This window comes from Meriones unguiculatus, chromosome 4 (assembly GCF_030254825.1).
Source record: "Meriones unguiculatus strain TT.TT164.6M chromosome 4, Bangor_MerUng_6.1, whole genome shotgun sequence".
In the NCBI taxonomy this organism is placed as follows: domain Eukaryota; kingdom Metazoa; phylum Chordata; class Mammalia; order Rodentia; family Muridae; genus Meriones; species Meriones unguiculatus.
The window spans coordinates 82,998,990-83,026,812 of NC_083352.1; the positions used below are offsets into that span (position 1 = coordinate 82,998,990).

At 48.9% G+C, this 27,823-nt stretch overlaps 1 protein-coding gene across 3 annotated transcripts; it reads left to right on the forward strand.

The window, feature by feature from the left end:
- Positions 1 to 411: 411 nt before the first annotated feature.
- Positions 412 to 27,796, forward strand: Stx2 (syntaxin 2). Of its 3 annotated transcripts, none has more exons than XM_021639833.2 (11): positions 413 to 599; positions 11,111 to 11,191; positions 15,014 to 15,113; positions 17,573 to 17,647; positions 18,586 to 18,659; positions 19,537 to 19,645; positions 20,555 to 20,628; positions 20,711 to 20,848; positions 22,985 to 23,095; positions 24,139 to 24,263; positions 26,002 to 27,796. In XM_021639833.2, the coding sequence occupies exons 1-10, from the start codon at positions 570 to 572 to the stop codon at positions 24,217 to 24,219; spliced, it is 873 nt and encodes a 290-aa protein (XP_021495508.1). In that variant the 5' UTR covers positions 413 to 569; the 3' UTR covers positions 24,220 to 24,263; positions 26,002 to 27,796. The 3 variants fall into 3 exon arrangements, with proteins under 3 accessions (XP_021495509.1, XP_021495508.1, XP_021495510.1); XM_021639835.2 differs by lacking the exon at positions 413 to 599 and adding an exon at positions 7,071 to 7,173; XM_021639834.2 differs by lacking the exon at positions 24,139 to 24,263 and having other exon boundaries at positions 412 to 599.
- The last annotated feature ends 27 nt before the right edge of the window (positions 27,797 to 27,823 follow it).

The window sequence follows — 27,823 nt, forward strand, 5'->3', positions numbered from 1 at the left end:
GTCTGAGGACCCAGATGTGGCAATTTCAAGGTGAGAAGAGGTGGTGGGTGTGCCTGCCTTATTCTAATTGCTTTGCCATCAATATATGCTGAAATGATGAATTTAAAATTTTGTTTTTTTCGCTGTTGGGCATTAAATCTAGGGCATGGTAGGCAAAGGCTAGCCACTGACCTATATTCCCAGCTCTTGAGTTTTTTCTTTTTTTTTTCTTTTTTTAAGTAAACAAGACAAGCTAAAGTGCAGAAATCAGCCTGGTCGGGCAGCGCATTAAACAGTCCACCCATGCAGCCAGAGGACTTAAGCCAGGCCCCGCCCCAAGATGGAACCACACCCACTTCCCCACCCCTCGCGACAACCCGCCCAGGCGCCCCGGGTCCCGCGGGAGGGGGTGGGGCAGGCGCAAGCGCAAGCGCAGAGAGGTCGGGCGCGGTTGCCGTGGCAGCGCCTGCCCGAGGGAGGGCGGCGGCGCGGGGCCAGGACCCCGGCGGGCAGAGGCGGCGACTGGGCCACCCGAGAGTGTGCGGCGGGGCAGCTGAGCGGCGGGCGCCCCGCCCTACTAGCCGGTGGGGATGCGGGACCGGCTGGCCGAACTCACGGCGGTGAGCGGAAAGCCGGATAGCGGTCCGGGCCGGCGGGCGAGCTGCTGTGGGTCCGGGGCAAAGACCCCAGGAGGAACCCGGAGAGAAGGATGGGGGAGGGATTCAGAGAGGAGAGTTTAGGAGCAAGACGCTAGGAGAAGCCTGAGTAAGGGGGCCGAGAGAGGAGCGTAGGAGGGTTCCTGGGAAGGGGAACCAGGGAAGACAGCTACGGGGAGGAATACCCGTGGAGGGACATGGGCAGTGTCTCTGGGAGGCATCTAATAAGAGGGTTCCAGGTATCCTGGGGCCTCCAGAGGCTCTGGGTCTCCAGTCTCCAGGGGTGGCAAGGCGTAGTCTTCATTAAGGACCCAGGCAGCCTCCTGAGCAGAGTCCCTGGAAGTGGGCTCTAGGGTCTCCAAGAGTCACAGGATGCACAGGAGGGAACAGAATGATGTTTCTGAGCAGGGTCTCAGGGGAAGGGCTCTGGGGTTCCTGGGGTCTTCAAGGGCTTTGGGGTGGGGTTTCAGGAGGCTTTCTGGAAGGTCTCCATGGGTCCCTGGGCAAGGCTGCAAATGGGTTCTTGGGACAGGGCTCCTGGGTCCCCTGGGTTCCAAGGGTCTCAGGTTGTTGGGACTCCAGGTGAGGGCTATGGGAGAGTTCCATGGACTGTTCGCAGCCTCCTACCTAGTCCGTGGGGAGCATTTCTGGGCACAGGTGCCGGTAGGTGTCTGGGGGGTGGCTTCTCGCTTTCCACCTTGGCGCTACTCCCCTGGCTGCTGTGGACCGATGTTTGGGTCAGGGTCCCTTTGGCCCCCTGAGAGGGCTGGTTTCCGTGGATGAGAGTGTGTCTCCGTGTTTTAGGCAAGGAGCAAGGGCTGGACTTGGATCTCCTGGCTTGGGCTGATGTTGGGTGCCTCCTTGGAACTCATCACGGCGCTGCCTGCCTGGTGTTTTTGCAAGGCTCTTATCATAACCTCTCCAACTGCCTGCCCCACCCTGGAGGGTCCTCTTTTCCACTGGTACAGAATGCGTCCCTCACAGACACTCCACACAAACTTGGAGCTCAGCGGCTAGGCTGAGTGCCGTCAGTACCACCCACAGCTGTCCTTAGGTATTTTCCCCGTGCACCTGGGACCAGAACTGTGTTTATGCTTTAACACAGGCCTCTAGTCACTAGTGAACATTGCAGCAAGTGAAAGGCTGAGAGCCCTTTAAAACCGAAAGGGTTTACAGTATATCCACATTTGCAGTGGACACAGTGATTATACCCAGTTTTGGGGAACAGTGTGACATTCAGGACGTGCAGGCCCAGTCAGAGTGGTTGTCCGTACCCTCTCAGATGCTCATCATTTCTTAAGACCAGCCAGGCTGTGGTTGTGCATCTCTTTAATCCCATCGCTTGAGAGGGCAAGGCAGGTAGATCTCTGTGAGTTCAAGGCCAGCCTGGTCTGCAGAGTGAGTTCCAGGACAGCCAGGGTTACACAGAGAAAACTCTGTCTCAAAAAAAAAAAACAAAAACAAACAGAGTTGGGTGTCGGGAGGCGGGGGGACCCTCAGTAGCTACTTGTGGGCATCAACCATAATCACCCACTGCAAAGCAAATGTTAGAAGGTGTTCTTCCCTTCTAGCTGGACCCCAGAGTCACCTGTCTGTTCCCAGACCCTGTGACTATTCTGTTTTCTGCCCTCTAGCACAGCTTAAAAAAAAAAAAACTCATTTTATTTTCATTTGTGTTTTGCCTTCATGTATGTCTTTGTGAGGGTGTCTGATCCCCTGGAATTGGAGTCACAGACAGTTGTGAGCTGGGATTTGAACTGAGGTCGTTTGGGAAGAGCAGCCAGTGCTCAGAACCGCTGAGCCACCTCTCCAGCACCTCAAACACAGCTTTTTAAGTTCCATACATGCTGCATTTGTGTTTCTGTGCTGGCGAGCTTTGTGACCTTTCTCTGCCTGGCGCGTGTGGGGGGTGGGGTGGGGTCCTTTGCTGGCTTCCAGTAGAACCTGGAAAGGAGAGACTTCCAGGGCTAGACTCCTGGAAGATTTTGTTGGCAGCCTGGAAGAGCAGAAAGTGGTGCCCTCCCGTGTCACAGCCCTAGGCACTAGGAGTGGGGTCCAGATTGAGCAAGTGTGCTTGGGTAGTGTGGATCCCTCAGACCTCGACAGCTGCTAGAACTGAGGTCTGAGGCCCTTGGCCCTCAAGATCTGACAGCTCTCTGGTGACTAGGTACTGGATTTCTTCTCTGCTTCTCCGTTTTTCTTTCCTTTTTCTGTATAGCTCTGGCTGTCCTGGAACTCACTCTACATACCGTCTCTGCCTCCCGCGTGCTGGGAATAAAGGCATGCACCACCACTGCCCAGTGGCTTCCCCCCTTTTAAATAATTTATTTTTTATGTGCATTGATGTTTTGCGTGCATGTACATCTATGTGAAGGCGTTGAACCTGGAGTTACAGGCAGTTATAGGCTGCAGTGTGAGTGCTGGGAATTGAATCCTGGTCCTCTAGAAGACCAGTCAGTGCTCTTAACCACCGAGCCATCTCTCCAGTCTCCTCTGGCTTCTAAAAGCTTCTGTGTGAATGTGGCCTCAGCTCTGCTGCTCCTCTGCTCCTTCCTGTCACTCCCTAGAACTGTTTCCTACAGACATTTTTGCAGCCCTGCTCCTGCTGCAGCTGTTGACCCTGGTCTAGAGGCCCCTCCTCTATGGCTGCTGTGACTCAGTGTGCTGTCAGGCTTGCTGTGTCTGCCCTTCTCCATGCTACCAGTCCCATGTTGTGCCCCCCCCAAGCCCCTCTCCCCTACACCACTGGAAGTGGGTGGGGCAAGACCACTCCAGAGAAGCTCGTATGGGGCAGGGCCAGTATGGTCCACCCACCAAATGAGCACTGAATGAGCTGGACAGCCTAGTTATATAGACAGGAAAAAGGTTTGTGCCAATCGCAGACCTCCTTTGCAAATGAAGATTTGTGTTTGCATCAATCCCAGCATTGCCTTTTTAGCATCCGTCCAGCTGATTTAGGGGAAATGGTTACAAGGTCATCCAAAGTTCACAAAAGCATGTGATAGCAAAAAGTTGACCGTCTACGGAAAACCCTGGCAGAGGCTATGCCTTTAAGAGCTGGGGAAGCCAGCTACTGCCATTGTGTAGGTTCCTCAAAGCATGCAATGTTCAACATGGCTGGTGTTGGCCTAGGGGATTGTCCAGATAGCTGACTGAGTTAATCTTTTTGCTTAAAGAGGCTGGAGCAATGAAAGACAGTTGTGTCATCCACCTGTGTCTTTGCTTGCAGACAGGAAGCTGAATATTAGAAAGAATTCTTATAATGAAAACTGTAAGAGTTCCTCATTGTCTCTAATGCTGATCAGTGCTTTAGCTGTTTGTATCACTTTTCCAAGGCCCACCATAACCAGCTTCTAGGACCATCTAAACTGTTGCACATGAACTTTTATTTGCCTGATTTAATTGTCATCTGGGAGGCTTGTTGCCTCCATCTGCTAACCTAGGCCTAGTCCTGGAAGCTTTTAGCCTCTGTACAACCTAAGCTAAGCCTAGGTTTTCAGCCTCTGAGCTGACTGCTGAATAGGCTCACCCTTTTAGTTCTTTCTGAGCGCAGGCTGGCTGGTTCAACTCAGCTGTTCTGGCTCAAACTCCTCTCCAAGCCGGCTGATTCAATCTGGCTTCTCTCTTGGCCTCTGACTGAATTGCTCTGCCTGGCCTCACACTAAGCTAGCAATCTGCTCTAACCTGGTGCCCTTCTCCTCAGTCTCATTCTGTCTTTACCTGTGTCTAGCTTATTGTCTCTTCAACCCGTCTCTGAAAAACTCTACTAGTAAAACTGCCTCTGAATTGAGCTGCCAGGAACCCCAGTCCACTCATTGCTTCTCAACTCCCTGACTCTGCTGAACTGCATTAATAGAACTCAGAGATCTGCATGCCCCTGTCTCCTGAGTGCTGAGTTAAAGACATGTACCATCATGCCTGGACCTAAGCTTTCTCTCTCTCTCTCTCTCTCTCTCTCTCTCTCTCTCTCTCTCCCTCCCTCTCCCTCTCCCTTCCTCCCTCCCTCCTTCCCTCCCCTCCCTCCCGTCCTGCCTGCATTCCAGAAGAGGGTACCAGATCTCATTATAGATGGTTATGAACCACTATGTGATTGCTGGGAATTGAACTCAGGACATTTGGAAGAGCAGCCAGTGCTCTTAATCTCTGAGCCATCTCTCTAGTTGCTCTACCCCCCCCCTTTGTTTGGTTTTTCAAGACAGGGTTTCTCTGTGTAGCCTTGGCTGTTTTGGACTTGATTTGTAGATCAGGCTGGCCTTGAATTCACAGAGATCTGCCTGCCTCTGCCTCCCCGAGTTCTGGGATTTCAGGTGTGTGCCACCTGAAATCTAAGCTTTTCTTTAATTGAAACTTGCTCTCTACTAGGCTGGTCTTTAATTCAGAAATCTGCTTGCCTCTGTCTCCTGGGATTAATGGCATGTCTCTATTCCACCTGCCTCACACAAACCTAGAAGTTCTTTGGATGTGGTCTTTTGCCAAAGCATCCATGTTTTGAATTAAAAATCCTCTACGAAGCGTCAGTCTTTTTAGGACTGAACTGTATTAAAAGTAGATTGGCTTTTTCACCCATTCTGTTTGTGTAAAGATGCCACTACTGTGAATGTGGTGGTCACTGTGAAACTTTAGTTTGTGTTGATAGAATGGGCAAGAGATGAGATTGTCTAGGCCACCAGAATCAATTAGACTTCTTCCTTCTTGAAAATACAAGGGTGATGTCTTCCAGCGGTTGCTAGGTTTGCTTCTGAGGAGCAAACACAGTCTCTACTCTTGGAATGATTGCAGCCTCCAAGCAGAGTGTGAGGCCCAGTAAAGCCTGGCTTCTTAAATGTTTCCACCAGTGACCCCGATTTCCCTTGAGAAGTTTTTACATGACCTTGCACATATAAGTGTGTAAAACAGTTGTACAAATGGAGCATTAACTGATAATGACAAATCATAGATGTATCTTTAAACACTTCCTTGTTATCCATACACGTATCACTTATCAGGGATGACTTCAAATAAGATGGATATGCTCGCTGGTTTTTACACAAAAAAAAAATGGAATCTTGGCTGAATATTTGATATTGTGGGATTCAGAGCCCAGTATTGATATTTTAATTTTATAACAGGAAATGCCAAAAAGGCCCCTCATATAAGCAGATGAGTACTGCAAAGTGGCACAAGTGTGCTGAGGGCCAGTTCAGAAGTCCTGAGCCCAAACCAAAATCATCACTTTCCCCCCCTGTTTCCTAAATGAAACTCAAGTCAGCAACTCAAACAACAGTCAAAGGAAAAAACCTGTAAAATTTACACATTTATTTTCACAAGTGTGTGCACCGTAGCGCACATGTGGAAGTCAGAAGGCAACATGTGGGAGTTGTTTGTTTCTCTACGAGTCAAACTGAGGCGGTCAAGCTTGATGGTAGCCACACTGACCTGCTGAGCCATCTCCCCGACCCCAGTAAGTCATTCTTTATTCCAGGATTCCAGAAATAGGGAGAACATGTGAACCAGGGGGCTGGGAGGGATGGCTTAATTGGTAAAGTGCTTGCCTCAAAAGCATGAGGACGGGGGTTCAATCCTCAGAGCCCACCCTGGTACACACTGTAATTTGAATCCTGGGAGGTGGAGATCGGCAGAATCTTTGCTCACTGACCAGCCAGCCTAGTCTACTTGTGGAGTTCAGGGCAGTGAGAGACCCTGTCTCAAAAAGTAAGGAGGGAGCTGGACAGATGGCTCAGTGGTTAAGAGCACTGTCTACTCTTCCAGAGGTCCTGGGTTCGATTCCCAACAATCACATGGTGGCTCACAACCATCTATATTGGGATCTGATGCTCTCTTCTAGCATGCAGGGGTACATGCAGGTAGAGTGGTCATATATGTAAAATAATTAATTAAAAAAAAAGGCAAGGGGGACAGTGCTTGAGAAATGACAGCTGATGTTGCCTGGCCTCCACACACACACACACATAGATACTAGTGTGTGTTACACACATACAAATATGTGACTTGGTTCTATTATAGGATTTTAGACTAGTGACCTTATCTAGTCTGGTGCCCTGCCATTTCCTTGCAAGGATCGAGCAGTTAGAAAGCAATGTAGCGGAAGCTTCTGCCATGGAGCTCAGGCAAATGATTTGTGAACCTCAGCTGTTTTCTCCAGGGCAACGGATACAACTCAAGGGTTTGTGGAAGCGTGGAGAGTTCCCTTCCACCGCCACCCATCCTCAGCCAAGTAATTTGTATCAAAGCCTCTCATACTTAGATTTTCTTGTATGCAAAATGGAGCGATGACAGCAGTTTTTCTGCCTCACGGAGATAGGCGTTTTTCAGAGATGAGTGCCATGCCCGCACACTGTTGATACCTACTAGGTCTTACGTATTCAGGAAGTCAGAAAAAGCAACTTTCTCCTTGCATGTATCTAATTGCTGCTTTCTCTTAGATAACATCTAGGGTTTAATTCTGTGGTTAAAATGGCAGAACGGCATAGTGACCCGGAGTTTGAGATTTCCCAGAAAAGTTCCTCATTCGCTGTGGATGCATCCACCAGAGAAAAAGGTACCGGTGCCAGTCACCTGTAGCTTATCTGAATGGCCACGATCCCATTGTTTGGGAAGATCCTGAGTTCCAGGTTAGCTCGGGTGGCATGGTAAGACCTTATTGCAGAAGAAGATTGATTGTGGAAAGTGACTGCATTCACAGATTTTGTACGGGTTGACTGGTACGCTGAGAGGTGCTTCCTGCTTTGACCCACTGTTCACTTAATACAAAGGCTGGAGCAACTGGCTTGGGGTCGCCTAGACTCTTATGTCTGGAGTGATTCTGTCTCCATCCTCCGGAATGCACAAGCACAGAGGAAGTGCCAGGCTGAGCTGGATGCAGTGCTAGAGACAGACTCAAGTGCAAGCCATAGATTCCTGTCCTTGAGGGAGGAGAGTGAGGAGGAACCTTGAGGTGCATTTTAGGATGTTAGTCAATCAGAATGGAACAGGTCGTGTATAAGAGTCTGGATTTTTCCACAGACCAATTATTTCCTGTTTTTGCTGAAGATATATCTGAACTCTATGGCCCGAGAGCATCTGCCATGGCCAGACTTCCTCTTGGCTCCTTGGTGGCAGGATGAACCCGTTTCCTGACAGCTCCCCTAGCCTCAGTGTCCTGCCTGCCTCCCTCTCTGCCTCACTTACACCTTCACCACCAGGAAGTCTCGTGTCTTGCTTTTCTCAGTGTCCCTAGCAATGGTCATTGTATGACCCAGCGGCCTACATAGAGGTGAAGTTTGGTTCCACAATCACCCTTTCTTGAACTGCTGCTTCAAGGTATTGCCTGTGCTTTCGAGACTCTGGGTACATTTACAGGCCATGTCTCATGCTCAGAGAGGATTGCTAAAATGGGGGTACTTGAGATGCTCATGGCCTTAGGGCAGTGTGTGGTGCCCAGTGAGTACTGGGATTAAAGGTGAATGGCATTATGGCCTGGCTTGCTGGCTTCAAATTTGAGATCCCCTGGCTCAGTTTCCAAAGGCATTTGAGGCTTCAGGTGTGAAATCAGGGTGTCAGGGCCTCCGAAAGCCATGGCCAGTATTTCTCCTTGCAGCTCTTGGATTCTGAGATACCCATCTTGGACACTCCATTCTCAAGGATGCAGAGCCCCTGTGTCAACCTCTGCTTTGCTCCCACAGTTGTCTTTTTGTGACTGTCTCAGCTTAATGATCACAGTCCACCCCCTCTTGAGTGATCCTGCCTAACCAGACATGTCAGTTCCCCTGTCCCAAATGTGCTTCCATTGCTTGAGGGCTGTTGAGAGAGCATGTCATACTTCAGCAATGTCCTTCATTCCAGACATCTGGGAGAGCAGTGTATTGACAGACAGTGTCACTTGGGCTCTGGGGAAAATCACACAGAAGGGGCATCTCTGGCCTGGAAAGAAAGAAGGTGTGTGGCTCTGAGAAGCTAGAGGGGGCTATGTTAGGCTTCGTGAATACATGTATATATTCATATATGTGTATATGTACACACACACACACACACACACACACATATATATATGGCTGTGTGGTGTCTTCTCTCTGGTGACAAAGGTTCCTCTCATGCTCCTGTCTGTATCTTAAAGCAGCACTCCCGCACTCCCAGCCTTAACTAGCTATCTTATCCATGCAGACAACACTAGAGGAGGGTACAGAAGATGCGGGAAGAGCTGATCATGCTTTAAGTGAGGGTTCTGGATGGTACTGAGGGTGCAGCATTTGTGATTTCATAACACTCTTTTTTCTTTCTTTTCCATCCCTTCTACCCTCATTTCCTCCCTTCCTTCTCCTCTATCCTCATCTTTTTATTTTGTTTTGTTTTTAGGCAAGTCTCTATGTAACCCTGAGTGGCCTGGAACTCACTATGCAGATCCTGCTGACCACAAAGTCAGTGATCCCTCGCTTCTGCACCTTGAGTGTTAGGATTAAAAAAAAAAAAAAAAAAGGATTGGGGAGAGTGCACCACCACACCAGCTTTGAACACATATCTTAAATTTCTGCATTTTTCTGAGCTGAGAATTGTACAATCCTGGTTGCAAGGTTTCCCAGGGCGGTAAAGGAACCTGGCAGTGTGTTGTCAAGCCTGCAGAGTAAAGGCCTGACTCCCCAAGAAGTGGAGGTTCCTAAAATGGCTTGCTGGGCTTGGCTGCTAGAAGGGAGACCCAGATAGTGCTGACTCATGGGGCTGCCCTGGGGGAGAGAGCTCAGCAGGTCCCTTCCCTGTGCCTCTTGGCAGGCAGGGCTCAGCAGTGGGATTTAGAGACCAGCTTCTTAGGCGGGGATGGGGGGATGGGAGGGTGGGGGTGGGGGGATGGGGGGTGTTGGCAAGGGTTTGGCAGTGGCGGGGGGGGGGGGGTTATAGCTGTTGACAAATGCTGCCTCTGGCTAATTTGGCCCTGTCTGTTCTGCTGGAGACTTTGGCTGCCTGGAAGGGAGGCTTCCAGGTAGGTGACTGTATATAGGCAGTGGCAGCATCCTGTTTAGACACCAGGCCCCAGGCAGGCCTCAGAGGCAGCAACAGCTGGGCTGCTCGCTCATCATCCAGGACTCAGGATCCAAGACCATGAGCAGGGTTAGGAAGTGCCTGGTTCTGTGTGTCTGTTTCTAGCACGAAGCTCTGTTCTGCCTGTTTCTGTGATGTCCCTTTCTTTTTCTCTGCTGTTCCTTGACTCTCCAATGTCTCTTTCCTTGTCAGAGTGTTTATTAAAGAACAGTATGTGGTCCCTCTTAGAAAGTAAGGATGATGCCGACTGACATACCTAGGGTGTAACTATGCATTCTACAAAAGTTGTCGAGTGCTGTTGGCAGTTTTTGTTTGTTCTTAGATAACATCTCTTGTTTCCCCTGCTGGCCTTGAACTCACTGTGTTGCTGAGGTTGACCTGGACCTTCTGATCATTATGCCTCTGCCTCTCAAGGATTGGGATTACAGGGGCGCACCCCCAAACCCAGTAGCATTTTAAAAAATTATTAAAAAAATGATTTTGTATGTATGGATGTTTGGCCTACATGCATGTCTGTGGACCACTTGCATGCCTAGTACCCAAGAAGATGGGGAGCTCCATGTGGATGCTGGGAATAAAAAACCTGGGTCCTTTCCAAGAACAGCAAGCACTCTTAACCACTGAGCCAACTCTCAGACAAAAAATTTTAAAGGATTTTCTTAATGTATTTTATGTATATGAATGTTTTGTCTGCATGTTCATCTGCACACCAGAAGACAGCATAGGATCCCATGGGACTGCAGTTAGAGAAGTTGTGAGCCACCATGTAGGTGCTGGGAATTGAACTTCAGACCTCTGGAAGAGCAGCCAGTGTTCTTAACTACTGAGTCATCTCTCCAGCCCCCACTTCCAATAGCGTTTTTTTTAAAAAAAGATTATATATTATTTATACAGTACTCTGCCTGCATGTCTGCCTGTACACCAGAAGAGGACATCAGATCTCATTGTGGATGGTTGTGAGCCACCATGTGGTTGCTGGGAATTGAACTCAGGACCTTTGGAAAAGCAGACAGTGCTCTTAACCTCTGTACCATCTCTCCAGCCCTCTAGTAACATTTCTAATCCTTATAGAAAGTATAAGTGTTACTGGAATAGTGATATAGTCTAGTGTTATACTTGCCTAGCATGCTCAGAGCCCAAAGTCAAGCCCCAGGGTGACTGTGTGTGTGTGTGTGTGTGTGTGTGTGTGTGTGTACACAGTACATCAGTTCTTGGAGACAAGCCTGTTTTGACTGGCCCTGACCGAGACGAGGATGAATGCACCGCGTGGGAATCTGGCCTGTGTCTTCCCTTCCCCTGCCCACCCCTTCCCCCCGCCCATATTGCCGTCACCTGTCACAGTGAAGAAGCTGCAGAGTTAGGCCATTGCAGGCTGTGGAGTGTGCCTGCTCTGTTGCACTTGAGATGCTGGGGCCCTGAGTTGCTTTTTGGCCCAAGTGACACTTTGAAAATGTTTCTTATTCCAGTGTAGCAAAAACGATGATGGAGACACTGCTGCCGTCGTCGTCGTTGAAAAGGACCATTTCATGGATGATTTCTTCCATCAGGTAAATATTTAATGAAGACTTTACCTTTGGCTGCAGTTACCTTATTATAGCAGTGTTTGTCGTCACGTGTAAGGCAGCCCACCCTTGCACCTTGGAACTGCATTTTAGCTAATGGCGGACCCTATACCTGACTGTGAGCCCATGAAGTCATGCCGCTGGGGCCACTGTACTCCGTGTCACTCCCACAGGGAGGTCACCCAGCCATACCGTCTTCATTGCACCCCTATCAAGATTGACATGTGACCGTGTTTTTCCTTGCTTTGCTTTTGGACTCTTCCAGGTAATGTCTTACTGTGTGGCCCCGATGAGCCTTGAACTTGGCATCCTCCTGCCTCAGCCTCCTGAGCATGGCTGTTTGTAAAGTTGTTTGAAATATGTAAGTTCTTGGGGACTTTCAGCATCATCACAGGAGTAGTCAATATTGAGATAGCTTCAAGTGACTATTCATGTAGGCTGCCTGGGAGGGAGGGCTGCAGGGCATAGGAGCAGTACTATTCCAAGCAGTACTTCCTCCCTTGGGAAGCCAACCACACCTCTGGAGTGATTTTTTTAAAGGGTCCCACAATGAGACTTGTGGCCTCTCAGGAACTCAGGCTCCTTGGTCCCTGGGAATCAGGAACCCTGGCTTCTAGCTCAATGTCTGGGGAGACCCTTTGCTGTTGGTGTTGGTCACCCATTGTCTTACCTTAGGTTTCATTGCTGTGAAGAGACACCACTACCAAGGCAACTCTTACAAAGGAAAACATTTATTTGGGCTGGCTTACAGTTTCAGAAGCTCAGTCCATTATCATCATGGTGGGAAGCCTGGCAGTGTGCAGGCAGACGTGGTGCTGGACACACTGACAGTTCTACTGTGATCAGGAGGCAGCCAGGAGGAGACTGTCTTGTGCACTGGGCAGAGCTTGAACAAAGGAGGCCTTGAAGCCCACTTCCACAGTGACACACTTCCTCCTTCCACACTTCCACACTTCCACAAGGCCACCCTCCTCTTAAAAGGCCACAAATCCTGATGGTGCCACTCCCCGAGTGAATAGGCCAAACCTATTCAAACCACCTATCCTCGAAGCAGAATGCTCATGCTCTGAGACCATTTGCTATGATTGTCTTTAACTGGATTCCCCCAGAAGTACAAGCTGCATTTGCTACAGACTTTATTTCGTAGTTGTCCTTGTGAACTGAGACATTAGTTAGACAGGGAAGCAAATTCAGCTTCTTAACCCAAGTCCACTGATAGAGAAAGGCTCCAGGCTGTATCCATCACCCAGAATGATGCAGGGGACAGACTTCACTACTGACTGGGGAGGCTTTGGTTCAAGACTAATAAAGCAAGGCCTTAAATGGAGAGAACTTTCTGGAGAAGATAGTTATAATGGGCAGAAGAGACCTGTGTGGGGCACTCTCAGTCTCAGGCTGGACCAGCACCACTGCCACTGTGTATCCTCCTCCTGTGGAGCCTCTTCCCAGGGCACCGGGGCCCATGGCTGCCTTTTCTGGGATAGCCAATCTGACTTCAACTACTGTGAGGTCAGGAGTGGCTATTGACTCTAGGAGCTGGGCTGTCTCCTTTGCTTTCTACTGGAGGAGGGTGATCAATGCTACTTAGAAAGTGGCACTTTCTGATGCAAATTGAAATGTCTTGGTGTCCTGGACCCAGCACTGTGCCTTGATGTCAGCCTCCATAGCAACACAGCTAAGATGTTAAAATAATCCACTTTTTAATTAAAAATTTACAAAGTTCATGTTTATGGGCATTTTGCCTGCCTGCATGTCTGTGTGTCATGTGCACGCAGTGCCCACAGGCCAGAAGGTGTTGGGCCTCTTAGAATTAAAGTTATAAATGACTGTGAGTTGCCATATAGGTGCTGGGAACGAACCTAGGTCCTCTGGAAGAGCAGCCAGTGCTCTAACTGTTGAGCCGGTCTCTCCAGCCCTAAGAACCAGCTTTTATTGTGTTGCTGTGGTTAACATCACTGCACTCCTGAGCACGTGATGTCTTTGCTTCTCCGGTAGCAGTGGTAAGCAAGATGGACCTGAACCATCGAGCCTAAGAAAGCACTGCTCTGTCTTGCAACAGTGAGTTTCATGTTGCACTTCTTTTTTAATACCTCGATTTTCAGAATGTCTCTGGGCCTTGGGCCATGGTTTCCTGAGTCTCTACCCCCTTCACGAGGGTCACAGTGACACTGAGGTGTGTGCCTCTTCACTCCTGTACCCTAGGAAGGTGCAGGCACAGAGTTGTTCAGCGGTGTGCCACTTTGGACAAGGACCATACTGCCTCACAGACTAGAAAGATGATCTCTATATAATGTGCCTCGTATGTTTTCACTGATCTGAAGGTGTATTCATTACTTTTGCTGTGATCAATTGCCATGACCAAGGTGACTTATGGAGGAAAGATTTACTGGGGCCTACAGTTTCAGAGGCATAAGAGTCCTGGCAGGTAGAGCAGCAGCCGGGCTCCCGGCTCACATTTCAAACAGAGAGAGCCTGCTACTGGGAATGGGATGAAGCTCCGAAACCTAAAAGCCTGCTCCAGTGACATACTTCCTCTATCAAGGCCACACTTCTAAAACCTACCCAAACACGCCATCAGCTGGGTACCAAATATCCAAACATGCAGCCCCTGTGGAGGACATTACCATCCAAATCACCACCAGAAGGAAAGTACTTTTTCATAAAAACATGTAAATGTGTGCTTTACTTTTACTCTGGCACATGACTGAAGACTAGGGACTTTAAATAACACATACTGTTTCCTAGCTCCAGAGCTGTCTGTCTTCAGGGAGTTGTAAGGTTCAGGTCAAGCTAAGCTCTAAACCAGTGGTTCTCAATCTGTGGGTTGCGATCCCTTTGGCAAACCCCTATCTCCAAAAATGTTTACATTACGATTCGTAGTGACAGCACAATTACAGTTATGAGGCAGCAACGGAAATAATTTTATGGTTGGGGGGTCACCACAACATTCCTTCCCATTCCTCTTTCCTTCCCATTCCCTTTTCCCTTTCCCTTTTTCCCTTTCCCTTTCCCTTTTTCCCTTTCCCCCTTTTCCTTTTTCCCTTTCCCTTTTTTCCTCTCCTTTTTTCCTTTCCTTTTTCCTTTAACCTATGTTAGAAAGGTTGAGAACCACTGATTAATGCTGCAGGGGAATGAGAGCCCACACTGCTTTGGACACTACCTTCCTTGGCTTTTGGCCTCTCCAATCTGAAAGCTCAGTACCCATTCCTCACCATAATGCCTCCCCTTCCTGACATTATTCCTTTAGTCTCTTGTTGTGTATGGGGCCAACTAGCTCACCTAAGGTCTTAGCTAGGGTTTCTATTGCTGTGAAGAGACACCATGATCATAGCAACCTTACAAAGGAAAATGTTTGATTGGGGCTGTACAGCTTCAGAGGTTTAGTCCATTGTTGTCATAGCAGGAAGCATGGTGGCACACAGGCAGACATGGTTGCTGAGAGTTCTATATCTGGATCTACTGGCAGCAGGAAGAAAGTGACACTGAGCCTGGCTTGAACGTTTGAAAGCTCAGCGCCCACCCCAGTGACACACTCCTCCAACAAGGCCACAGGTCCTAACCCTTTCAAATAGTGCCACTCCCTGTGAGCCTATGGAGGCCATTTTCCCTGAAGCCACCACAGCCAGGATAACTTCGCAGCGCAGGTCTTATACCTATAAAATCCTTTTTTGCCATGGCAATGTCAGCATGTGAACATGAGTTGCAGTGTATGATGGCTATGATTATGTAATTATTTTAAGATGAAGAAAGGAGGAGAAACTGGTGGTGCTCCTCCTGCCTCGGCTGTCACACAGTTTCCTCTCGCAGGTGGAGGAGATTCGGAGCAGCATAGCCAAAATTGCTCAGTACGTGGAAGACGTAAAGAAAAACCATAGCATCATCCTTTCTGCTCCAAACCCAGAAGGAAGTAAGTCCGCCACCTGTCTGTCTGTCTGTCCTCCGATTTCCTCTTAGGGCTCAGTATGCTCATGCAGGTGACCACAGCTAGGCCCCCTGGTACTCCAGGAAGTCTTTTTTTTTTTTTTTTTTTTTTGCCTTTTGGCCTTCCTTCCTTCCTTCCTTCCTTCCTTCCTTCCTTCCTTCCTTCCTTCCTTCCTTCCTTCCCTTCCTTCCTTCCTTCTTTCCTTCCCTTCCTTTCTTCTTTCCTTCCCTTCCTTCCTTCTTTCCTTCCCCTTCCTTCCTTCCCTCCCTCCCTCCCTTCTTCCTTCCTTCCTTCTTTTCTTCCCCTTCCTTCCCTCCCTCCCTCCTTCCCTCCCTCCCTCCCTCCTTCCCTCCCTCCTTCCTTCCTACCTTCTTTTTCCATATGATTTTTTTTTAAAGATTCATTTATTTATTATGTATACAATGTTTTGTCTGCATGTACACCTGCACAGAAGAAAAGGGCAGCAGATCTCATTATAGATGGTTGTGAGCCACCATGTGATTGGTGGGAATTGAACTCAGGACCTCTGAGACATTCCTCTTTTCCTTTCCTTTCCTTTTTCGTCTTTCCTTTCCTTTCCTTTTCTTTTTTTCCTTTTTCCTTTCCTTTTTCTCCTTTTTCCTTCCCTTTCCTTTTTCCTTCCTTTTCCTTTTCCCTTTCTCTTTTCCCTTTCCCTTTTCCCTTCTTTTTCCTTTTTCCCTTTTTCCCCTTTTCCCTTTCCTTTTTTCCTTTCCTCTTTCCTCTCCTCTCCTCTTCTCTCTCTCTCTCTTTCTCTTTTCCTGTTTTTTTTTTTTTTGAGACAGGGTTTCTCTGTGTAGCCCTGGCTGTCATGGAACTCACTCTGTAGAGCAGGCTGGCCTCAATCTCAGAGATCCGCTTGTCTCTGGAGTTCTGGAATTAAAGCTGTATGCCACCACTGCCCAGCTCTAGGGTGTCTTCATGGTGTTTGAAGGCTCCTACATAGTCCCGCTGGGGACCACCGCTAGGCAAGATTCAAGGATATGTGACTGTGTCTGGTGGAACTCTGGCCATGACAGTGGTCCACCAGAGGTCTACCCTGTGCCCACAGTTGAGGGGTGGTGGATCTTGTGTTTCGGGACATTAATAACAGAGATTTGGAAAGCAGTGGTTGCTTGCTGGAGCTGGGTTAGTAATGGAAGCCGAGAGGAGAGTCTGAGTCTGGATGCCAGCTATGTGGTGTGTGCTCACAGAGCTGGGGGACTGGGCTCAGAGGGCATCTCAGAGCAATTTAAATTCCCATTTCCCTGTGGCTTAGGGTATCTGAACAGTCTTTGTAAATCCCAGCTCTGCTTAGAAATGTTGAATGCCTTTGTTTAGAAACTTTCAGTGATGGCTATCACTTACAGAAAAAACTGGAAACTGAGGCCTGGGCGGCCTTCCCTGGTGTCTGGTCAAGTCCACACTTCTGTTACTTAGACCAGCTCTCTCCCCTTTGGCCACTCCACTGTCCTAAAGGAGCTAATCTGCCTGTTTTCTGGCTGCATGTTCTGCTTCCTCCTAGGAGCCTCAGAGGAGCGCTGGTTTCTGGCATCACTGGGGTTTTATAGGGCCTCCTTCATGTCTGTCAGGCTCTGGTGTGCTTCAGCCCCTTGGGAGTTGTTTTTTGTTTTGTTTTGTTTTGTTTTTTGTTTTTTGGTGTTACTACTGGCTTTATTTATTTATTTGTTTTACTACTGGCTTTATTAAATTTGTTCTTATAGATGTTTATGAAGTTGGAGGCCCCTTCTTTCCCAAGCAGCAAATTCTAAGTTAATGAGCATGCCTGGGTGGAATGCAGGAGACAGGAGGAAGAAAGGCTCGGCCACCAGCTGAGGTCCTGGGTTTCTTGTTTGTGTTCTCCCCAGTGGCTCACCCAGCCAGCCCCCTTGGGAATTTTAATGATGTCACATCAGATTACAAGAAAGACCCTGGCTGGGTTCCCCGAGAGCCTCTTTAGATGCTGTGGGACTGTCATTGTCAATTAGCTGCAGCAGGTGACCTTTCACCCTGAGGATAGCTGGGCCACCAGAGTTACTTCTTAAGGTCTAGGACCAGGTCTGCTGTAGAGTGGTATGTATGGTGTCTCCGAGGTAGCAACAAGGACTGGGAAGGTGTCCACAGCAGAAGGGACCCTGTGCCAGGGCAGGCTTCTTCCTGGGTGTGGTCATGTGCACTCCCTGTCCCGGTGACCGTTTAGCACCGGAGTCAGTCAGCTGTTTATCCCCTGATTGGGGTGAGCCTGCAGTTCTGGCTCCCCACCACGTGTGTCAATCATGCAGTTCAGGGACTGTCAGGAGCTGCTCTGAGCATGGCAGTGGTGGCTGGGGGCACACTCAGGGAGGCACTAGGGAAAGCAGGCTGGGTGCTTCCCTGCTTGGCCTGCATGCGTGGATGTGCAAGGGGCCAGTGTTCCATCTCAAATGCTTTGTTTTAACCTTTTGAAGAAATAAAAGAAGAGCTGGAAGACCTGAACAAAGAGATCAAGAAAACTGCTAACAGGATTCGAGGCAGGCTGAAGTGTAAGTCTGCTTCTTGGGTACTGGTGGGGTGTGGACGTTGGTGCCTTTCCCGTAGGGTTTCGTTACTCTTACATTTCCCAAAATGGAAACTGAGACTACTCAGTAGGTTGGATGTCCGTATCCCATGGTATGCCTCGCTGTGGCTCTGCAGGTGACGCTGGGCAGGTGTTTGAGGAAGAGAGAATAGTCTTTATAGTGGCTTGCCAAGCTCCCAAGTGGGTCTCTTGGCTGAAATCTACTTTCCATCTGCCAGCAGCTCAGCCGAGTTCATGGTACTCTGCTCAGCATGACCCCTGGCCCGGGGGAGGGTGGTGGCTCTTTGCACAGTCCTTAACCAGAAGTCGCTGTCCTTGATCTGTGAGGAAGACACACGTTTAGCTCGCAGACACATTGCCCAGGTTCCAGTGTACTCCCAGAGAGTGTGCACCTTAAAAACAATGTTGTTCCTCGGAGCACAACTGTTTCATGTGCGATTCAGACTCATCACAGTGACTGAATGTTTAAAAACACATGGCACACCCCAAACACACACCAAATACAAACACAAATGCACACACACATGCAAAAAGAACCAGAGCAACAGGGAGACAAACTCGGGTACACAAACACAAGCAGACACATGCATGAATGCAAACACACAAGGCCCATCCATAGTCACATACCTGTGGGAGTATTTGTGCATGGTTTTGTTTCCTGTGTGTTTTTCTGTATGATTGTGTTTATGGTTTTGATGTGTAAGCATTCATACACAAAATGTGTTTTGCATGTCCATCTACATTTCCACCAAGTGTCCACATGTGTGCACACAGTGTCATATGGTGGCTAGTCGTCAGAGGTTCCTTTTCAGAGCTCACCTATTCTTCAGTTTTATGGGGAAAGTTGAGGATGACCCTGAGACTGAGGTCATACCTGGGTGACCTTGTCCTGCTTCCTTCCAGCTATCGAGCAGAGTTGTGATCAGGATGAGAGCGGGAACCGAACATCAGTGGATCTGAGGATACGAAGGACTCAGGTAAGCCTCCCAGCTCTGTCAGACTGGAGTGATGTGGAAGAATTTCACTTTGTTTAAATTCAGAGATTTTTTTTTTAATTGTGCTGGGAATCAGAGCCAGTACCCTAACATGCTCAGCAAGAGCTTTGTCACTGAGCAATGTCTGAGCACACTTGTTTCATCTTAAGGGTCATTTCTGCCCTCGCTGTCTGCACGTGGGTTGTATCTCAGCTGCCCACATGGTCTGTGCCACAGAACAGAGTGCCAGCCAAATTATCTGCATGTTAGTGGTTTGCTTTTAGTCACTGGCTCTCAACCTTCCTAATGCTGCGACCCTTTGATACACAGTTCCTCATGTTGTGGTGATCCCAATCATGAAATTATCCTCATTGCTACTTAGCATCTGATATGTCGATATCTGATACCACCCCAAGCAGGTTGTAACTCAAAGCTTGAGAACCACTGGTCCTAACTCTTCAGGGTTTATGGTTGAAACCTGGGAAGTTCAGCTCTGCTTGTCCAAGCCTGCCAGTTCAGTCCATGTACCTCCTGAGTGGATTTAACCTCTAATACTGCCCACTCCCTAGAGGTCAACTGATTTCCCTATGTCCCAGCTTATTTGTTGTTGTTGGTGGTGGTGGTGGTGTTTTTGCTCTTTGAGATAGTGTTGCACTATGTAACCCTGGCTGGCCTGGAACTTGCTATGTAGACCAGGGTGATCTTGAACTCACAGAGATCCACTTAGCTCCTCCTGAGTAGTGGGATTAAAGGTATGAGCCACCAGGCAATGCAGCTTCCGTTGCTGCTTTTGCTCTTATTTTCTTCTGGAATGGAGAAATGGTCCGAGCTCTTCGTTTTACCTCCTTCAAAGAGTAACACCGTGTTTTCCATGCTCTAGCACTCAGTGCTGTCTCGGAAATTTGTGGATGTCATGACAGAGTACAATGAAGCACAGATCCTGTTTCGGGAGCGAAGCAAAGGTCGCATCCAGCGCCAGCTAGAGATCAGTGAGTAGGGAGCATGTGGGGGACACACTTCATGGAACCTCCCCATCAGATGAATGCTCCCACCTCCCTTTTCTAGTGCCTGTGCCTAGAGTCAGCCGGATGCATTATGTGCCGTCGGCTTCAGAGTTCTGAGTGAGGGGCTGTAAGCCACTCGGACCTGCTGGCGCTTTTCTTTCAGTCGCATTTGGAAAGCTTGCCTTCCTGATTTCTTCAGGCATTTCTGTGTCCCGAGGCCCCTTCTACCCGGCTGGGAGGTGACCTCCCATGTGTTCACTCACCCATTTGTCACATACCACCTTCAGTTTAACTCCCTCTGGCCAGAAGCTCATGTCAAGCCTGTAGGAGAACACAGCTGCTGCTCTATAACATGAGGGTGGGTTTGTGACCCATTGCAGTCACATTTCTGCCGCATTAACCTGCCCAGGAAAGTGCCTTAGAAAGGGCAGGGAAGCAGTGCAGATGATATTAATGGCTCAAGTAAGTCTTGGTGAGGCCCTGTCTTAGTTAGGGTTTTATTACTGTGAAGAGACACTGTGACTACAGCAACTCCTATAAAGGACAGCATTTAATTGGGCTGTTTTACCCTTCAGAGTTTTTGTCCATTGTTGTCATGGCAGGAAGCATGGTGGCACACAGGCAGACATGGTGCTAGAGAGGGAGTGGAGAGTATATGTGGATCCACAGGCAGCAGGAAGAGAGTGACACCGGGCCTGGCTTGAGCATCTGAGCCCTCAAAGCCTATCCCAGTGGCTTGTCTCTTCCACCAAGGCCACACCCACTCCAACAAAAGGTCACACCTCTGAATAGTGCCACTCCTAATGGGCCTGTGGCATGCCCTTAGTTCACCAGCCCTGGCTGTTGAGCTATGCTGTGTCCTCAGTGCAGTTCCCTTTGTCTGTTGTCCTTCAGCTGGGAGGACCACTACTGACGATGAGCTGGAGGAGATGCTGGAGAGCGGGAAGCCTTCCGTCTTCATCTCGGATGTGAGTGCCACAGCCGAGCATCACACACTTCCCCAGAGGGCCAGTCTGAAGTTAGTAACACTTTTTCTTTTACCTCCCGAAGATCATATCAGATTCACAGATTACTAGGCAAGCCCTCAACGAGATCGAGTCCCGCCACAAAGACATCATGAAGCTGGAGACCAGCATCCGAGAGCTGCATGAGATGTTCATGGACATGGCAATGTTTGTGGAGACTCAGGTAATGAGGTGTCTTCCACACAGAGCTTCGTGCTCAGCCTGCTCTGGCCGAGGACGCCATAGCTCAGTGTCCAACCTCAAAATTCAGAAATTGGTTGCTGTGTGAATGATGAACTGAAACACAAGTGCACACTTCCTCATGGGTTAGTTACAGGAGCCACGGCACACTGACAGGCTAGCTACTTCCGACAGCCACAGGCAGCCAATGTCATGTTTGTTCTTGGAGAATAATGAAATCTTCCAACATCTGTGGTGGACTTCAGGTTAGAATAAAAGGATATACAGAGGAAACCTTACTTTAGCCATGGATATGTGTGAGTGTAAATATATGTGGCCACACATCTGTGACCTCAGCTTCTTATAACATGGTTCTCAGAGGAAGCAGGTGGCCAAGCCAAGCACCCTGCAAACAGCAGAACTGGTGCGGGGGGGGGGGGGTAGGGGGCGGCAGCAGGGCATTCGTCTTCTAGTCTTGGGGCCCTTTCCACAGGAGTGACCGAGCAAGGATTGGGACAGTGCCTAAAGGCTATCCTCGGGGGGTAAAGTCAGAAGGACTGGCCAGAGCCAACGCTCACTCTATGGTGGTCTCACCTGCCCTGCAGCTCTAACAGGGAGGATCAGAGAGTGCATGCAGGTATAAAGACATCAAGTTGTGTGTGCACATGTGTGATTGTTCATACTGACTCAATTGCAATGGGAATCAGCAGAGACTGAACTATTTTTTTTTTAAAGATCTATTTACTTATTATTTATACAGTGTTCTGCCTGCAAGTGTGCATGTGTGCCAAAAAAGGACACCAGATCTCATCATAGATGGTTGTAAGCCACCATGCGGTTGCTAGGAATTGAACTCAAGACCTCTGGAAAAACAGCTAGTGCTCTTAACCTCTGGGCCATCTCACCAGCCTAAGGCTGAACTAGTTTCCCCAGGGTGTTCAGATCCCTCAGGAGAGTCTGGGGCAGGCTAGAGTGTAGCTGGCCTCCAGCAAGACAAGCCTTTGCTCCTCGCCCCTTCCTGAGGTAGCTCTCAGTGTGCTTTGCTGACAGCCAGTGATGTGGGACCCCCTGGGCCCCACATGCCCTGCCAGCATTGTAAAGAATGGTGTTTATTCTGGTGACCCTTACCATAAACATGTGGAAGCCTTACGTACCACACACCTGTGGAAGTACTAACAGGTAGGTGGAGGCCAAGACAGGCCCTGCTGGGTTGGAATTGGGTCCCTGTGGGCAGGGACGGGTACTGATGGTCAGGGGCGGACATGTGTGGTTCTCTTTGATCTGGGATGGACCAGTCGCCACTAGGTCTAAGAACTGAGGAATGGGGGGTCTGTGACTTCCCAGGAAGGCCTGGAAGGAAAGTCTCTGTGTGATAAGACAGTAGGTTGATTTTGAAACCACAAAGCTTTGTAATAGCTCAGGCTTTGTTACTCCATACCTAGCGTGTAGTATGAAGCATCATTAGGCAAGCCACCATTTGTGGCTTTACCACCCCTTTAGAAGCCTGTCATTGTGTTACACTGATAATCCAGAAACAGGACTTACCAGTGCCTTCGTTTGTAAGTGATAAGTTACCTGTCCATCCTTCTCCAATGCTTTGCTATTGGCTGCCACAACTTTGTCTCCTCCTGGACGGCCAGGACGCAGGTAACGTGCCCGTCCCCAACACACCATCGAGTCTCTTTCATTTCCATCTTTGACCATCAGTTCATTGTCACCCCAAGGCTGTACTTAGTTTGCTGATACTGTAAAGGCAAACAGTGGTGATTTTCTGAGTATTAGAAAAGACATCATCCTTGGCGTGTGGAATGTTTTACCCAGAGTAAAACATGAGACCAGCCCGAGCTTGCGGCCCTCCCTTCACCACGTATCCATAAAGAGCTTACATGGCGGGTCATATGTCATCTGTGGATGGTCACTGTTTACCCGTCACTGTTGCTGCCACCCCTTTCAGCTGCTTCTAAAACATGCATTGAATTGAATTGCTTTTGCTAGCACATGCACACCAGCCCTGCCCTCCTGTGTGACCAGGAGGGGCCCTGTTTCCATCCCTCCCTCTCATGCTGGCCTTACATGAGAGCTGTCCTAGGAGACATGGCAGAGTTCTTTGGAGTGTGTTGAGTTCAGAACTTGTTTTCAGGGTGAAATGGTCAACAACATTGAGAGAAATGTGATGAACGCTGCAGACTACGTTGAACATGCCAAGGAAGAAACCAAGAAAGCCATCAAATACCAGAGCAAAGCCAGGCGGGTGAGTTGCTCCACTCAGGACTGAGCCCAGGGGTGCTGGCTCTTCCTCTCGGCTTCTAGCCATGGAAGGAGCAAGATGCCTTAACTCTGTGCTTTATTTTAAAATCAAAGTAATTCTTCTCACCAAAATTTCCCAAGTTGATTGGCTTATTTGTATGTCAACCATTTCATGTTGTAAGTAATTAAAATCCTCAGAACCTCAACTCAGGACGAGCTTCCCTTTTTTGAGCTCTGTCCCATCTGACATCTGGAGGGAGGAACAAGCTGATGGAATTCGGGTTCCCCGTAAAAAATCATTGGGGACCCATTGTATATGAGAGCTGTTTGCTCTGTCAGGTAAACGGGCTGGCTGAGGCTGTGAGTAGGCCCAGTGCCTTGAGTAGGCTCCCCAGGAGGCAGTCTCAAAGGCAGACATCCCTTTGCTTAGGTGTCTTGCACCCAGACTGTTCCAAGGCAGTTTCAGAGCACTGGCTGTTACTGGTGCAGAATTCTGGACTTATTCTGCTAACTTAAGTATCTCCCATAACATCTGAAGCTTGAGAGAGTTTGGGTTCCACGCTGGCTGCCTACAGAGGGGCCGAGGATGATGTCTGCTTAGCAGTGAGTCATAACACCTTTGTCTAAATCTTCAGATTTAGACACAGAGCATGCAAGCTCTTCCAGGACAGCTGAGGGCATGCAAACGGCATCACTGCCTGCTGCAAGCGGGAGGCAGAAGCGAGCTGGGTTTCCCCATCAGAGCTCTGATTTCAGGGGCTCCTCGGAAAGGGTCCTGTGTTTCAGTCCAGCCAAAACTGGTATGAGCCTGTCATGTACCCAGGCAAAAGCTAGTGTTACCGGCTTACATAGCAGGCTGATTCTGAGAGGCCTGACCTCATAGATCGAGACCTCTGAGAAGTAAAGACTGCTGTAGGCTCCAGAAGACGGCCTGCAACTTAGAGTTCAAAATGAGTTCTGGCAATCGCTTCGCTCCCAATGTAGGATGTCCTTGACCATGGCACTGTGCAATCAGCATGGTGTAATCAGCCTGCTTTTCTTTGACAGAAAAAGTGGATAATTGCTGCTGTGGTGGTGGCTGTCATTGCTGTCCTGGCTCTAATCATTGGCTTGTCGGTTGGCAAATGATTGCGTAGATGGCGCAGGGTGCTTGCCTCTCCCTCAGGGTGGCAGTAAGTGACTAATCAGCTAATTTACTCATTAACCTTTTCAATCAGCCAGTGGTGGTGTTTGTCCAGTGTTAATACACTTAAAAGTCAAAGGGGCTTGTCCACCAGGTGCTTCGTGTCTCAGTGGCCTCTGCTTACTGAGGTGACACCGGCTGAGAGGCCACTCAGCTGTGCACGAGGTGTCCACTGCCCCACAGAGCCTGTCCCCAGGGAAAACTAATATAAAAGTTGCAGTTTAGTTCCCACATTGCAACTTCCAGAATAATGGCAACAACTGAAAATGACTATAAGATGCTCTCTAATTGCTCAGTGCACAGTGGCACTGAGAGAATGGGGACAACAGCAAAAGGCCAAACCCTTCTCAGCATCTCTCTTCACTAGAAAGCAAACTCCTACTCAAATGAAAGCTCTAATATTTAATTAGCTACCTGCTAATTCTGTGTGACCCTGAATGTCATAATGCCAGTCTGGAAAGTCTTGTTTTGTTGTTCATGGGCCTCACTCCCCTGAATGTTAGTGATTCCCCACTGCACTGGGTCATCCTTGTGAACACTGACAGTCAGTGGTGGTTCTCCTCCTCCTCCTCCTCCTCCTCCTCCTCCTCCTCCTCCTCCTCCTCCTCCTCCTCCTCCTCCTCTTCCTCCTCCTCCTCCTCCTCCTCCTCTTCTTGTTCTTCTTCTCTTCCTCCTCCTCCTCCTTCTTTTCTTCTTTTTTCTTTTTCTTTTTCCTTATTCTTCTTTGTCCTGGACTCACTTTGTAGACCAGGCTGGCCTCAAACTCACAAAGATCTACCTGCCTCTGCCTCCCTGAGTGCTGGGGTTATAGGCATGTGCCACCACATCTGGCTCAGTGGTGCTTCTTAACAAGAATTTTTCAACTGTGGCAGAAAGGAGGTTCTCCCAAGCTGCAGTCCTTACTGCCTTTGCACCCATGAAGCTTCTCTAACGATTGGGGCATTGCCTGGTATGGCTGCTATCAGTAGGAGCCGAGCTCTTGTGGTCTGTGCAGGCCGTGGAGTTGCACAGAGAGCATCCATCCTGGGGCAAGAAGGACTTGCAGCCCCATGTCTGTTGGACAGGAAGTTTATACAGCTTTCCTGATGCTGTTCTCTTAGTCTGCTGCAAAAGATGACTGATTTTTCTCTTCTAAAAATGGTATTTTTCAACATTTTCATTAGTCTTCATAAAACCAGGCCTTTTTTCGCCCCCTGTAGAATAGCGAGGTCAGTTGAATATGGCCACAGAAGTCCGATGGTGGCTCTCAGCATGATCAGGGAAGCACTTGCTTTTTGTGGGTGTCCATCAGCTCTTCTTGCTAAGACCTGGGAGAGCAGGTGCTATTCTTTATCCTGGGCCAGCTGGCCATTTGCATATAACGCACACAGGCATGGAAACACGCACGCACGCACGCTTAGGCACACACACACATACAGCACACATTTCCACTCCTTCCTTCCTTCCTTCCTTCCTTCCTTCCTTCCTTCCTTCCTTCCTTTCTTCCTCCCTCTTTTCCTCCCTCCCTTCCTCCTTCCATCCCTTCATTCCTTCCTCCCTTCATTAATGAGACTAGACCAGACAGCTGGGCCCTGTCTAGAAAGGTGGTTTTCTATTCCTCCTCTCACCTGAGCCTGTTTCCTAATGATGGACAAATGTGTTAGGCAGCAGGACATTGTGGGGACAGTGCTTGTTTGTTTTTTTTTTTTTTTTTCCTGCATAGCAGACTCCTGTCTCTTTTCTTGCAGAAGGTGATGTTCATCCTCATTTGTGTAGTCACTTTGCTTGTGATCCTCGGAATTATCTTAGCAACAGCATTGTTATAGCAGCCACACCCCAAGAGCTCTCTGTCGTCAGGGACTCGACCACACCTGCAGCAGAGTCAGTGTCCTGCCCTTCCACATGGGAACCTCAGACCCCAGAGCTCATGCCGAGTGCTGAGGTTTTCACTGGTGATGAAGAATAAAGCACTGCGGAGGTTTTGTACCACGAAACACCATGAGCTGAGTGGCTGCAGCATGCCAGCCCAGATAGCCTCGATCTCTCTGAAGGACACCACAGAGATTTCACAATGGTGGCCTTGTCTCGGCAGCCTTGAAATAGGAATGATTGAAAAAAAAAAAATCTAACTTTTATAAAAATGTCAGTGTTAAAAATGTGTATGCAGTTTAATTAGGGTGTGCTCCGAGCTCTCAGCTGACAGCGCTCACGAAGAGACTTTGTACCGGGCCTGATTTCTGTTCATGTCTTGCTTGCAGAATCATCACAGAACTATTTTGTAAGGTATCTGTAATTTTAAATATCTATAAGTTAAATTCCTTAATATATTAACATCAACCTTCCCCCCCCCCTTCTAAGCTAGACACTGCCTTGTGAAGGACAATGGGCCAGCCCTAGGCAGCTGTGTTCAGGCTCTGTTGTCACTGAAACACAGCCTCGCAGCCCCTCAGGGCCCTCCTTCAGTGCCTTCTGGTGACCCTGGCCCAGGAAGTGTAAGGATCTGCAGAGTTGATTGTTGTTAGCTCATTTCTACCTGCTTCACTGCGGAGGTGACAAGCAGTCACACGCTGCGCTCCCGTCACACTCTTCCTTGTTCACTCGTGCCCGTGGAGTCTTCAAGGCAAGACGATGACGGAGCCAAGACTTGGTGCTCACTGAACTCAGCGGAATTGCCCCAGGTGCAAAGCCACTCTTGGACAACATCTGAAGGACCAGATTGTCATTGTCAATTGAACACCTGCTCATGCCCAGAGTTCCTAGAAAACTATGATGTATGGTATAAAGATGTGGCTGGTGAGCATTGTGAATAAGGTGGCCCAGTGACTGCATATCTGTTGAGCCTGAGTATGTGAAAGTCACCAAGCCTAGTGAATTCTGCCGACTGCTGCATGTGTGTATGAATGTGCGCTCTATCCCAGCCTCACTTGGTCTGATCTGATACAGCCTGTGTGAGAGATACTCAACTGTCTAGAAACCGTCAACCTTAGAGTGGTGCCTGTCACTCATTCACCTGCTCATACCTTCCAGCCTGACACCCCCTGTGCCGAGAGCTACTGCAGGAGGCTGGGCTGTGTGTCCTGGTCCAGAGCTAGCCTAGGATGAAGACACTCCTGCCTGGAAGCTCCCACTTCCTGCCTGGAAGCTCCAGCTTCCTGTCTGGAAGCACTCTGAAAGCGCTGAAGAGGAAGGCGTGCTTGTGCAGCCCCCACACTCTGCTTCAGTGCCGTCGGATTTAGCTGCAGAGGACCTGCACACCAGCGAGGTCCCCACCACTCGTGTCCAGGTCTCCGAGTTCAGCCTGAGTCCTTGGCCTGTGATGTCTTCACTCTCTGCTCAGGTGGCCTCTTGACCAGGTGGCTGGGTCTGGTTTTCTAGTGAAGCAGGGTTGTGTGGGTGAGTGAGTCAGCACTCAGGATATGTTTCTATGCTGACTTCATAGCCTGTTTAAAAATAACATTTACAGATTCTCTTGTTACTTTTTCCAACAGTTTCTTCAAACATTTTGTGTTTACATTAAAAAGTTCTCAGAGACACAAACGAGAAGTGTTGTCTGCCTCATCATTATAGAAG

What these genes read in the sequence shown, in the direction of transcription:
- Stx2 (XM_021639833.2), top strand. Translation starts at nt 570, where the DNA reads ATGCGGGACCGGCTGGCCGAACTCACGGCG. An exon ending in GGCTGGCCGAACTCACGGCG is followed by an intron (nt 600 to 11,110) that starts GTGAGCGGAAAG and finishes TTCTTATTCCAG; the next exon opens with TGTAGCAAAAACGATGATGG. An exon ending in TGCTCCAAACCCAGAAGGAA is followed by an intron (nt 15,114 to 17,572) that starts GTAAGTCCGCCA and finishes AACCTTTTGAAG; the next exon opens with AAATAAAAGAAGAGCTGGAA.